The 13,481-nt window shown below is 31.5% G+C and overlaps 1 protein-coding gene across 2 annotated transcripts in view; it reads right to left on the reverse strand.

Annotated features, from left to right (window-relative positions):
- Window positions 1-231: 231 nt before the first annotated feature.
- LOC143251024 (guanine nucleotide-binding protein G(s) subunit alpha-like) overlaps window positions 232-13,481 on the reverse strand; it is a 64,607-nt gene continuing 51,357 nt past the window's right edge. For both annotated transcript variants that reach the window (XM_076502302.1, XM_076502303.1), the window contains exons 8-11: window positions 12,044-12,223; window positions 6,114-6,244; window positions 5,376-5,443; window positions 232-5,004 (exon numbers count right to left, since the gene is read on the reverse strand). In XM_076502302.1, coding sequence (XP_076358417.1) covers window positions 4,858-5,004; window positions 5,376-5,443; window positions 6,114-6,244; window positions 12,044-12,223 — 526 coding nt within the window. In that variant the 3' untranslated portion in view covers window positions 232-4,857. The remainder of the gene's footprint in view (window positions 5,005-5,375; window positions 5,444-6,113; window positions 6,245-12,043; window positions 12,224-13,481) is intronic.

Genomic DNA, 13,481 nt, shown 5'->3' on the forward strand with positions numbered 1-13,481 from the left:
TATACACACTACTTATATGTAGGGTCAGGGTTTTTCCAGCAACTTAAGCATGATTACTATACTAAGATATGCCTTAGCCTTTTTCATCAGTGTGTATTAATCATGAAGTTATTATTGTAGACTTAGCTTGAATTCCAAGAATATGTCTGATGTGAAGAGTTTTTTGGTGAGTTTAAAAAATGGAGTATTGGCTTACATAAAACCTTTGAAGGAAAACACCTCACACATACCTGGGTCATTCCTTTTGTATTTCATAAGCACGTGGATACATATGTACACTGTACACTTTCAACAGTGTCAGGCCAAGCTTCTACAACATTGTCACCAGATGGAGAATTAAAATATCAAATAAATCTTAATATTAAAAGAACAAGAAACTCGCTCTTCCAGACCTGCAGCACATGCTGGTAGGTTGTATTATTTCAATGCTTTGGTCTTCTTGCTATAAAAAAGTCTTAACTTTACCATATAACTGCAGCAAATAAATCGATTTTGACTACTGAAAATACGTCTAAGCTCAAAATAACTACTTTTAGTAATATACCCAATGTGTATATATTTTCTTTTTTTAATGGTGGAAGAAGGGCCGTGCATACTTTTAATAACAACTGGGTCAGAAAGAGAACAAAAAAAAATTACCTGAGCAATATAAAATATGGTTGAACTGGTAGCTACACCTGATCAGCACATGTGTAAGACTGACCTCAATGGTGATATCACACAACATACTGAATTCTTGTATCCATGGCTTTTCTTCAAGCATGAGTTGTTACATGAACAAACAAGTATCTAGCTCAAACACAAAACCTTTTTCTTACTGAACATTCTAGATTTCTAAATAACAATACAGATGAAATATTTCTCACAATTTAGTACTTAAAGGTTGAAAAGTAGTTTGAATTTCACCTTTAGTTGAATCAACTGTTTTAACACTAATAATAAGTAATAGCTTAGATAGTTTTTACAATTATCTTAACAAAACTAAAACTACTATTAATTTGTTGAAATCTGATTCAATATAGTAGTTTTTAAAATGAGACAGAAAGCTCTGGGAACTTGTGCCATTTTCCTCTTGCCGTGTTTTAATATAAAAATATTATATAAATCCATTACAAGATATTGATTATCAAATCAAATATTTTTTTTTTAAATATTTTCCATTTATTATTGTGTAACTTGTTATATTACTTTTGATTTCAATATATCAACATTTGTGACTTTACAAAATAATAATAATTTGCTCAAAAGCTGGTTCATGGTGTATAGTTCAATGACATACGTGTATCTAAACAAACTTCAGTAACTGTAAGTTAGAGCAGAATAGTACATGAATTTCTGTAAAATATTATTAAACAATAATATTCATAGTAGCAACTGTTCAGATCTGTCAAGAAACAACTTGTGTTCTTGGAGTCTAACAATTTCTTTCTATTAACAACATATAATAAACTGAAACTATAGTAAAAAATAAAACTAATCACAGATGTGAAGATTTTGTTGGAAACTGATTACTGCTTTAAAGTTTAACTTTTCACATTGACGTAAGCACTTAAGCAGCTGCCAATACATATTTTGCACTCCTCTCTACTAAACTACAATCTAAACACAGAACTATCACTTCCAATTATAACAAAAAAATAATAAAATTATGTCACTGTTTTGTGTTCTTAACTTTAACTATAGTGAAAAGCAATATATCAGCACATAAGTAATTTGTGGTTCAAAAAACAATCTTATTATTGGTGGTAAAATACTGTGGATGTTTTGGTATTTACCAGATATTTTTCCTTCGATTATTGCAAGTCCACCAATAAGATTTGATATACTTCAGTCGTCTCTTGCCCTCAACCAATATTTTGTCAAATGTCTCGTATCCAGTCCTTAAACAACTTATGGTTTACTGGTAATCTCAATGACTAATTAACATCCATAGTTTTCTGACACTTTCAGTAACCAGGATTTTTTGTTCTATTATAGCTTACTACAGTCACTAATAATTTCAATACAAAAATGTAATTTTTGACATATACAGATATTAGACCTTCAATAATCATTAGAATTCCAATACAACAAAACCTGGTTACCTAACAAAACTGACCACTTGTAACAATAATTCCAAACAGAAGTAAGAAGAAAAAAATTTATAACTTTTGAGTGAAATGCTTGGCTCATGTACAAAAAAAGATGCTCTTATATAATAATACATATATAGAGGATATTTTGCTACTTATTTGTCATTAAAGTGGAATATATAAAAATATGCAGCATATTTTATTTCATGTTAATGTGTTTTATGGCTTAAAAATTTATGGTTATAATATAATTAATCAGAAGTTGGGATTTGCTGTTTTTAATGCAGTATTTCCTCATGTTCTTGTTCATTCATTTAGCTTTACTAAAATGTATGTATACACACACCATCAGAAAGTTACAGTAAGTTGTAGGTTAATTTAGAAGAAGCTATAAAGATTTTTAAAATGCCTGAAAATGTTTATGTAAAAGAATAAAAAAAAATCTTATTGCATGATCTATGGAATTAAAAACGGCCAAGTTGTACCACTTTAAATGGGTTTGAGGTGCTGGAAATTGTTTAAAAACAAACAAACTAAAATGCCTAAGAAAATGTGTGTTAGCTAAATAAGCAAGACAAAGAATTCCAACTGTCAAGATATATTAATGAAACAACACAGGGTTTATCATACATCTTATGATAAAAGCTGCCACCAGGCTACTCACCACAGGTAGTTTTTATACATAATATATGGAACCACACTTTACCTAGTAGAATTACTTGTATATATCTGGAGTAACTAATTTCTAATAATGATAAACAGTGTTTACTTTTCTCTCAATTGGAGTTTCATTTAATAACCTGCCATTTTCATTAGCTGTCAACTTTGAAAGATATTACAAAAATCTTATACCTACTTCTGTCTAAACAAAACTATTATGTCCAATTAAAAACATCCATGATTTATGCTGTTTTGTTAAGACTAAACATTTGATTGTTACAAACAAAATCAAAGTTGGACTATGTTTCAGACACTTGAAACAACATATTAACCCATATTTTCCTGCTAATCTTGTGTTTATGATAAACCCTCAAAACCAGTCAATATGCTCCTGATTTGTCTTCTAAATTAGTATCACTTCACAACCTAGGAAGCCTTTGATTATTATAAAGAGCTTCTGCACAAGCTTATATTCCACTAATGTGGTTTAAAATAAAGTTGTCTCAACCTTCTTATTATGTGACCAAATCATATTCCACATATCCTCACTTAAGCCATTTCATCACTTTGCTATGCTGTGGCAAAATACTCTCTTAGAACTGTGTTTTAAATAACATTAACTCAACCCTTTTTGTTAATTTACTAATCAGTTTAAAGTTCTCTCTCCAACCAAACTACTACTACTTCAATTCCTCTATTAAAAAGGATTGTTCGAAACGTTATAACTTTACGTTCCTCTCTTTAGTAAAGTCCTTAACAAATAGTACTCTGGTTCTTGTACAGGATTACATGTAAAGTAAATAAGAGGAAAACTCACATGAATGGACAAACGTTTCACATTAGAATCCAGGTTCTTTAAAGTAACAATCATTTCATACAAAGTTCCACAACTCTCAAATAAAGTGCCTGAATTTCAATAAAACAAGTACCTTTTTGCTATTAATTGAACCTCTCAACCCAATTATTAGTTGTTCACTACAAAGAGTATTTTTCTTTATATAAAACTTAAGTACAATATCCTCACATGAACAGAAAAATTACCTTCATGAGGAAACTGCATCTCTAAAGTTCAAAGAAATGCTTACTTCTGCATGGATAAAAAGCAGTTAGTTCATATCACTTAAAGGTAAGTTATTAATTATATTTGCAATAAAAACATCAGTTAATAGCTATACATTCTGAATTAAAAAACAACAACAACAACTGACGTTCTGACCACATCTGATAATCAGAGTTGATGGAGTTTTGAAACTCTAAGTCATCACACTATGTTCTTGTTAAGGGATTAATTCTTGTTCATATAATGTGAAAGTTCATACAAAATAAAAGGTTACATAAAGATATTTCTAATGATAAGACCAGATGCAAACTTGCTACTTAAACCCTTTTAAACAAAAGTCACAAGAACTCTAGTGAACGGTGTCACAAACTTTATAGTACATCAGAAGCACCCTAAGAAAGCATAATTCACTAGTCCACAGAAACTGATTTTCTTGGACAATACAGAAAGAAATGAGAATATTTTTAAGACATTCCTTTCCAATTTTCTAGTATATTCCAGAACAAGAGCTTACTATGCTGTTTCCAAACTTTGCTCTCTGGTTTCCTTGAATAAGACTAGAGTCATTAACTTAATGTTATAAAACAACAAGGTACAAGTGGACAAGGTGTTACATATATATATATCTGACAACAACTAGCTGCTGACCAACCAGGCATCAGCAGACTACACTCTTCATGGATTTAACTGTCTTCCTTAGGGCAGCCAATAGCAACTCTGCTGCTTCCATGACTGTGCAGGTATGTAACCAAGTTACGAGTGCACGCTCCACAATCTTTCTGTGCGTTCTGAGTCCATTTGTCTCATTTCAAAATAATGTGACCTGAGCGCCAGAGCCAGGTAAGTCCAAAGTTTGGATGCTGCCAAGATAAAAATAATAAAGAAAACAGAAGGGTGAAAAGAGGAAGGATTGGACTGGGACAAGAGTTGAGGTTCCTGATACAGCCACAAAACAAAAACAACATACTGGTATCAAAACTGGGAGATTGAGCCAGTGGATAATGTCACAGGGTGAGAGACCAGCAGCATCCATACTTGCCCCTGTACTACAAAAGCTTGTAACCATCACAAAAGCTCATACTGGCGAAGATGCATCCTCTGAATGATGTCCCTACAGTCATTAAAGACACGTCTGATGTTTTCTGTATCCACAGCACAAGTGAAATGTGGATAGCAGTAATGCTTTCCGTCACCACTGGCTGTGCTGATCCGCTAAAAAAAAATAATTTCTAGATTACTAACACAGATATTAGAATATACCAACATTTTACAACAAAATACCTAACACCAACATTCACACTGACAAAACAACACACTTCTAGTTCTCGAAATGGACAAAATCAACTTATCAGACCTGAAAAAGATTAACATAATTGGATTAAAACACTGTCTACTCACGTTGCTCACTTTAACAACAATTGTCAGTCTTTCTATGTCTTAACAATATTCTGTTAGTAGGTTTAACATGATTTTAAGTTGCAAAAAGTTCAGTTCTTGTTTGGTTTGAGAGAAATATATATATCATACAATTGTTACATCATTTCTCCTCAGAAATTGTTTCAAATATTATTCTAGATGCCTACCAGAAATTCATCTCGAATGAAGTACTTAGCACGCACCACTTCACTGTCCTCACCAGGCTCTACGACAGCTGAAATGATAAACATTTAATCCATAACACACAAATTGTAACAATAAAATAACATCCAATTACATAAATAAATATAATAAAAAAATAGCAGTTGTAACAACGTGGTTTAAACTTTCCAGTCAAAAGAAAACCTTCATAAAGATGTTTGTACAGTTGATACATTAATGTTTGTTTGTTTATGAATTTTGCACAAAGCTACAAGAGGGCTAGCTGTCTATAATTTAGCAGTGTAAGACTAGAGGGAAGGCAGTTAGTCATCACCACCTACTGCCAACTCTTGAGCTACTTTTTACCAACAAATAATGGGATTGACAGTCACATCGTAACACCCCCATGGCTGAAAGGTCGAGCATGTTTGGTGCAACTGGGATTCAAACCTGCGACATCAGATTAAGAGTCAAATGCCTTTATCCACCTGGCCTTGCTGGGCCAACACATTAATGATTAAACCATTAACTTGATACAGTGTACCAAATATCAGTACTGATGCTCCAAGATACAAATAAAATGAAATAAATGGAGTATATTAACAAAACTGACCTTCAGTAGTTTCAGGTAGGATGTCACCAAAAATTGGTAATCCACTAAATACAAGTAATTTTATATTTCATTTCAAATTAAATCTCAAAAATCTTAACATGTTAAGCCATTTCTTACACTTTGTACTTACCATCAACAGGTGTTTGATACTGCTTGAAATCAATAAAATAATCTTCTAGCTTCGATTTTCCTGCTTTAATCTTTTCTGCTAATAAATCTTGTTTGTTCAAGAAGAGTATAACTGATATTGTTCGTAACCATCTGGTAAAGAAAATAACTATTTTAACCTTGCAGCTCTATCACACTAGCCACCACTGAATTCATAACATAAAGCTTAAACCTCACCTAACTTCTGATAAAATACTTGTAACAATAATCAGAAAAAACAGACTCTACCTTTATAAACTCCTGTTGCCAGTATTCAAAAAAATAATATAATTTAAAAAAAAAGAATCTCTACTTTTAAAATACTTTGATCAAAATGCATGGAACTAGCATACCTATTTATAACACACACAACATCCCTTATTTTTGTTGACATACATGGACCTACATTCAGGAGAACATATACAATGCCCCTTTTGCCACGATCTCTATTTGTATAGCTAATATTTCATACAACTCAAGTTTTAACTTGTTTGTGAAAAAAACATTAAACTATATTGAAGATGCAAACACTAGTCTATTATTCAGGATACAAACACAAAAATATGTATTTAGAGAACCAACAGTGACTTTCCACCACCATTTTCAACACTCTGATTGCACAGAAATTTATAGCTATTGCATCTTGGGACTTCACAGATATGTACTTATATGGAACAGCATGAATCTCATTTCACTATCCAGCTGCTTGAGGTGTGCAACAGTTACAGAAATGCTATAGAAACAACGTGTGTACACAAGCTGTGTCATTTTTTCAGATGGACACCCTTCTTCATTATTTTACATACCATTGCTTGTAACAAGTAAACAGCTTTTGCAACTGACCTTTCTGTTTGTGAGTACTCACCTGCTACAAGGTGATACACTTTGCTTACCATAGTTGGAGTACTACTTGTTTCATGTTGCTTTCTAGATGGTCCCGATTCATTAAGTTGATCCATATTCGTTTGTTTTCAATGCCATTAAATACAAGGAACATTTCCATTTTTGAAATTCTAATTCCTCAATCTAAACATATGCTTATGATGTCAATACAAAAATAATTTGCATAGAAAGGGTTGTTATATACCCTTCTCAAAATGAATCAGTTCTTGGTGAAATCTATTAATTATTAAATACAAAACAAGGTTAAAATGTGTTTAGGATATATGATGTTCCACTATGACTTCACACTGACTGATTATTATGAAACTTGCTTTCCACATATTGAAAACTGTTTCATATAAAACACTCTCCCAATGAACTATCTGGAAAAAACAGTTATAATATGCTTTAATCTTTGAAATAGTTCTATATTCCAATCATATACATCTTTCACTCTCTTCTCAGAATAAGAAATCTAAACCTTTCTTCTATCTCTGTGTGTAAACATGCTGAATGCTGATATGACATCAGTAAGTAATAAACTCATTTTGATTGGTGTAAACATTTCATTTAGAAGATTTAAACTGTACATGTTTTAAATTTATCTGTACATGTTAACATATGGCTTGCTATTATAGATATCAGCAGTAAATAAAGGTTTAAAGAGGTGTTTTGTAAGTTATTTCATCCAGATACTAAAAATCAAATACAGTGGAACCCCTATAAGTGGCCACCCCTCAGATTCGGTCACCCTTGAAAGCGGTCATTCAATCACAGTCCCTTTTTTTTGTTTACATAATCCCTAATTATGTACAGTGGAACCCCTCTAATCTGGCCAGTTTGTCTCAGTCCCAAAGGGTGCTGCTCTAGAGGGGTTCCACTGTATTAAAAAAAAAAGTTTACTCACATATTAAAGTTGTAATTTAGTAAAATTAAAGCTTTTCAAACAAAGTTACACCATTAACTACTAAAAGAAAACTAATATTATGCATTAATTACTGGTATGCTATAAAGTTGGCACACAAAGTAAAGTGTGCACATCTCTAAAACTTCCACTAACATGTTGATATCTTCCACTCACATTACACCATCAACTGGAGGTCTACCCACATGTACATGATATTTTCAGTTCAAACTGATTTTCCTAAAACTGAAAAAATATGTCAGTAAGGTAGCAGGTGATACTTAGTACAATGTAAATCTGAATTCTTTCTCACTGAATTAGTTCAAGAAGATTAGATAATGCAAGACACGAGGAGTAATCTTTATTAATTAAAACACAGTATGTGTATTTGCTTTGACTACAGTTAAGTTGTTCCTTCTCTAAACTGTACTTAATGAAGATTCTACCACACTGAATCAGCCAAGACTGTGGATCACAATATCAAATCCTTACATTAAACTTTATAATGTTAGATTTATCCAGAGTGACTCGTGCTAACCACATGGCTAGTCACTCTCACTCATACTTAAAGGAGGCCATAAACTTGAGGCATCACCTGATATACCATTGTAGAATAGTGCTATCAACATTCTTGAATCTTTAGAACCGTAAAATCCGTGGACAGAACAGGTGTTAACTCCAGAAAATGACAGTGGAACAAAGACAATAAGAACAAAATCAACTTAAGTTTGTTGATCACTTTATGTGATAACTGCCCATATAATAAGTAACTGATAAATTCCAAAATACACTATAACACAATAGGGAGTTAGAAAATGCATGGTATACACACACACACACACACACACACACACATATATATATATATATATATATATATATATATACACACACATATCTATTTATCTACATGGAACAAGTACACATATGATTCTCACACCTAAGTTACAGATGCATATGAGCCCTTTCATGTAAACTTACCTATCAGTATCTGACAGTTGTACTGATGATGAAAAATTCTACATTCAACAGCAAAACAATTAATCATCAGGGATGTTCAAAGATTATGTAATCTTTCATCTTCCTGCACAGGGTACTGGTGAATTTGGACTGTATGGTGTACTTTGTTTGTAGAAGCCAATTAGGAATTCTTTGGTATTAATTTGGAAAATAAAAAATAATTAAGTAGCTGCTTCTGTTATGAGAAGAGAGATAAGGACAGAAGTTAAAGAAAGGCAAACCCTCAACATGCACCTAGGAGAAGAACCAACTTCAACAAAACTTTCAAGTAAAATTATAAAGTGCATTATTTAGTGTTCTACATGTTTTTAATTAAACTAAACTCAAGCTTAGAACAAGATACTTTATTTACAAATACTTTCATTAAAATATTTTGATTAGAATTTTCATGAGAAAGTTTATTAACCACATAGTCTGCATTTTAAGATTTAATCAGTAACGTGCCAGAGATTAACCATGAATACAGATGGCCCAAGCCACTTTGGTGCTGCATTCATTCTACAGTTTTATCAAATAATTGTTTAGGGCTAAACTAATTTAAATTTAATTACCTTACATTTGCACTGATCCAGTGGGTTTAATTACAGAAACACTCCACTTTTATATAACGATCATTTCACTAGCAAAGTAAACTGTCTCTGTTAATTTTCATATCAGTAACAAATAACTAAAACTCTTATTTGTTATTGTTGTTTTCTGCTGTTAAATGCAAAGCTACATAAAAGGCTATCTGTGCTCTGCCCACTACAGGTAATAAAACAGTTCCTAGTTGTATGAGTCCACAGACATACCACAGTGCCAATGGGAGGCATAAATTGATTATGATAGCACATCAGTTAACACGGATGAATTTAATTACAAACAAAGTAAGCTGTTTAGAGTAAACATATCATATTACAATCTGTAGTCATTCCAGAATGAAAGAAAGCATACACTAAACCTTATTTCCCATTTTCATATGCCGTTACAAAATAAACCTTATTTCCCATTTTCATATGCTGTTACAAAATTAAGCCATACAGAGTTAAGATTTTTCTTTAAAGAAAAACATTTGATATTTATCTGAATTTATTAGAAGGTTAGAGAGATTTCACAAATATTTGACAATTTTCTCATGCATAGTGGTACTTTTAATCTTAAAATCAAAATTACATTGCACATGGATAGTTAACATTTGTAAAGAAATGATGCACAAACAAATCCTTAATTTAAAAAAATCTTGAAAATTAACTTAATAAATCCAATACTTTGTGTATAAAAGCCTTTTAGGTTTTGTTAAGACATGCACACTGTATTGAAAGTTATAACCAGAACAAAATGGTTATGAGCTATAGTAGTAGTAAAATGGTTAAGCACAAAGCTATATACAATGGGCAATATGTGCTCTGCCCACCACGGGTATCGTAACCTGGTTTCTAACATTGTACATCTGCTGACATACTACTGTGTTGTTTGGGGTCAAATAGTTTACGTCTTGTAACATTATGCATCTATTTATATTTATCATTTTTAGTTTACTGAACTCTGAACTACATCCGACAAGCATTATAGAAGTTGCAAATACAACACACGCGAATCCCATGTTACTGCATCCAACATCACAGAACTGGTGCTTATAAAATGATCTGTCTTGGCTTTGTTCTTATGGACCAGTACTTTGTAAAATACAGTCACAGTCTGGTTATAATATGTTACACATACAAATATACATATTGTTATTATTATTTACATTTTTTTTTTCATTTATCTCATATCAGTAAATAGAAAAGAAAGAGGTTCTTATTTTATGTTCTAGCTTGTAATTATGGGTAATTTGAACTTTGACTTTGTAAGAAACTACAAACCTATGTTTGGGCATCACAAATATCAAATTTGAGTCAAAGCTGGATTCAACATATATGACACAAAAAATCAATGTTCAGGAATTCTGTTTCATATTTACTTTTAAATCAGGAAACTAACTAATGTATAATACTAAAATTTGAATTTACAATATCACACCAAACATATTAACTTACACTCCTAAAACAGCAGCTCAATACAGTTTTTAATGTAAGTCTACAAATGAGAAGACATGAACTTTATCTCCTGATCATAGTAAATCCCACAGTGATAGGGTTCATTTTAATCCTTTCATAATGGGCTTAGTATAATATACAGAAGTTTGTCTACTCACTTGCACACAGGAGGTACTTACATTGTAAGTTCTGATACAGCACGTGTATCTTCAGAAAATTTTGTACACTTTTATTATGGATTACAAGCTTTTGCACATAAAAAAACAAATTTTAACGAAATATTTTTGCTAAAGTTTTGTTTGTGAAAATAGGATCTGTTTCCTTAAAAGTAGAGTGCAAAGTAATTTCATGCTATGATTTAAAATTATTTTTCATCTCTTAGAATCTCAAGTATTATTTGCCTAATCTCTAAAACCTCCTAAATACATTTCAAATGTTAGTTTTCAGTTTTATATATTACATTATTTCCTATACTCTGTATGGGGTCTGTCACTTAATCAACCGTGTAATCACCATTTAAAAAAATAAAAAAAGGAAAACAAATCTTTATTGAAAATTCTGAATTCATGTGTACAACAGACTTATAACATTTAGTAAAATTTTGCCCAATTTTACCTTCATAAAATTTTAAATGTAAAATTATAGTAGACATCAGAGTTACAGCTTCACAGATATAGGGTCAGTATAACAGAATGACACTAGACATAGGGTTAATTAACATTTTTAATGCCATCAATTAATACAACGTTTTTTTCTTATTTTTTCTAAGAATGAAAATCTTCCAATGTAATGAATAATAAAAATACAATGAAACACAAACCAATGGCTACATCCAGAACTTCTCTCAGATGAAAAATATATATGTAAAAACGACTCATTTTGGTTGAGAAAATATTTTACGTAGAGGAGCGAACAACGTTTCGACCTTTTTCGGTCATCATCAGGTTCATCGCTCCTCTACGTAAAATATTTTCTCAACCCATTTTACACATATTTTTTCTCTACACATGGGTTTTCTTGACATCACTGATTATTCTTTCAGATGATGTATACTTACAGTATTAAAAGCATGCTACACACATTACTAACCTGTTATTCCAAATACTCTTGAAAAGGTCAAGGGACTCTTTAAGTCGATTTTGGCTGGCATCTTCCCGTAGCACCATGTTGTAACTGCTACTGGCTGTGACAAAAATGATAGCAGTAACGTCATTGAAACACTGGATCCATTTCCTACGTTCATCACGCTGTCCACCCACATCAAACATGCTGTAAACATAAAATGCTAGTGATAAAAAACTTTAAGAACATTCATTTCTGGTTTTAGCACATTGTTTTTCATTACACTATTTTACCAGAAAAAGTATTACTGATACACTGAAAAAAAAAACAAGTAAATACACAATACTGTATAAATTAACATTGATAAATGTCTGTCGATGCTTAGCTTCAATTAACTTAATATTAGATTTCTTCTGAAAGTATCTTTTTAGAATATAAAACCTAATAAAAGTATATAAAAAGTTTATAAAAGGTAATTTCCTGATCAAAAAAATTGATAAAACCTATCTGTATTATGTTAATTTCAGTGATACAAGTACACATAATTCTACATACAAGCATTTTATAACTGTAAAATAAAAATCATTAGAAATAATAAGGAAACTCTGGTTTGAAACTTGACAAGTAATTGTAGCTAATACTTTGATAGTTAGTGTAAGAATCTTGTTAGAAGACAATGAATATTTTCACAAAAAAATCTATTAATTACTTAAAGGAACTTAAACAAAAGCCATAACATTTCCTGGAAGGTTATTTTGTCCAAGTAAATAATCTTGATATGACTGGTTATTTAATCCTTTTGGCACTGAATAACAACTTTTAATGTTTGGCATGGCACTGAATATATATGTTTGATACTTCAACTAATTACGGTATCAGTACTAAAAGCATGATATCTCGGCAATAACTCAGTAAAAGTCCCTGAAATATTCAGTGATTGTACCCAATACTATATATGTTAAATTCAATACATAAGAATAACAAGAATAAAGGAAGGTCGCCTGCCGCGCTGAGCCTTCAAGTCGACTGCAGTCGCCAACTGCGCTGAAAGGGTTAATCCTATAGCATCCAGTTGAGTCCACTCTGCCCCAAGAAAAAACTGCACAATTAAATTAAAAACAAAAGTACAAAAAATAATCTTTCTTGCAGGCATAAAAAACAACAATAACTTCAGAACATAAATTTATTCAATAAAAGGCTTTATGACATTAGTTTTATGCATACAAATTTTGGGTTGATTTCAACACATTACGAATGAAAATATGTAGTTTCTGAATTTCCTTGAGTTTTTCAGATAACACACTTGTATTATCCTGGGGTAAAAGCTTAAATAATTTTCAACTGGGTGTGTTTTGCAGGCTGTTGCTTGATAGAAATTAAAGTATACCATATGATGTGTTCTGCAATTGCTTGTCAGTTTACAATTGCACCATATGGCACATTCTGCAACTAGAGGGTTTATTAT

Source organism: Tachypleus tridentatus, chromosome 5 (assembly GCF_004210375.1).
Source record: "Tachypleus tridentatus isolate NWPU-2018 chromosome 5, ASM421037v1, whole genome shotgun sequence".
Classification (NCBI taxonomy): Eukaryota; Metazoa; Arthropoda; class Merostomata; order Xiphosura; family Limulidae; genus Tachypleus; species Tachypleus tridentatus.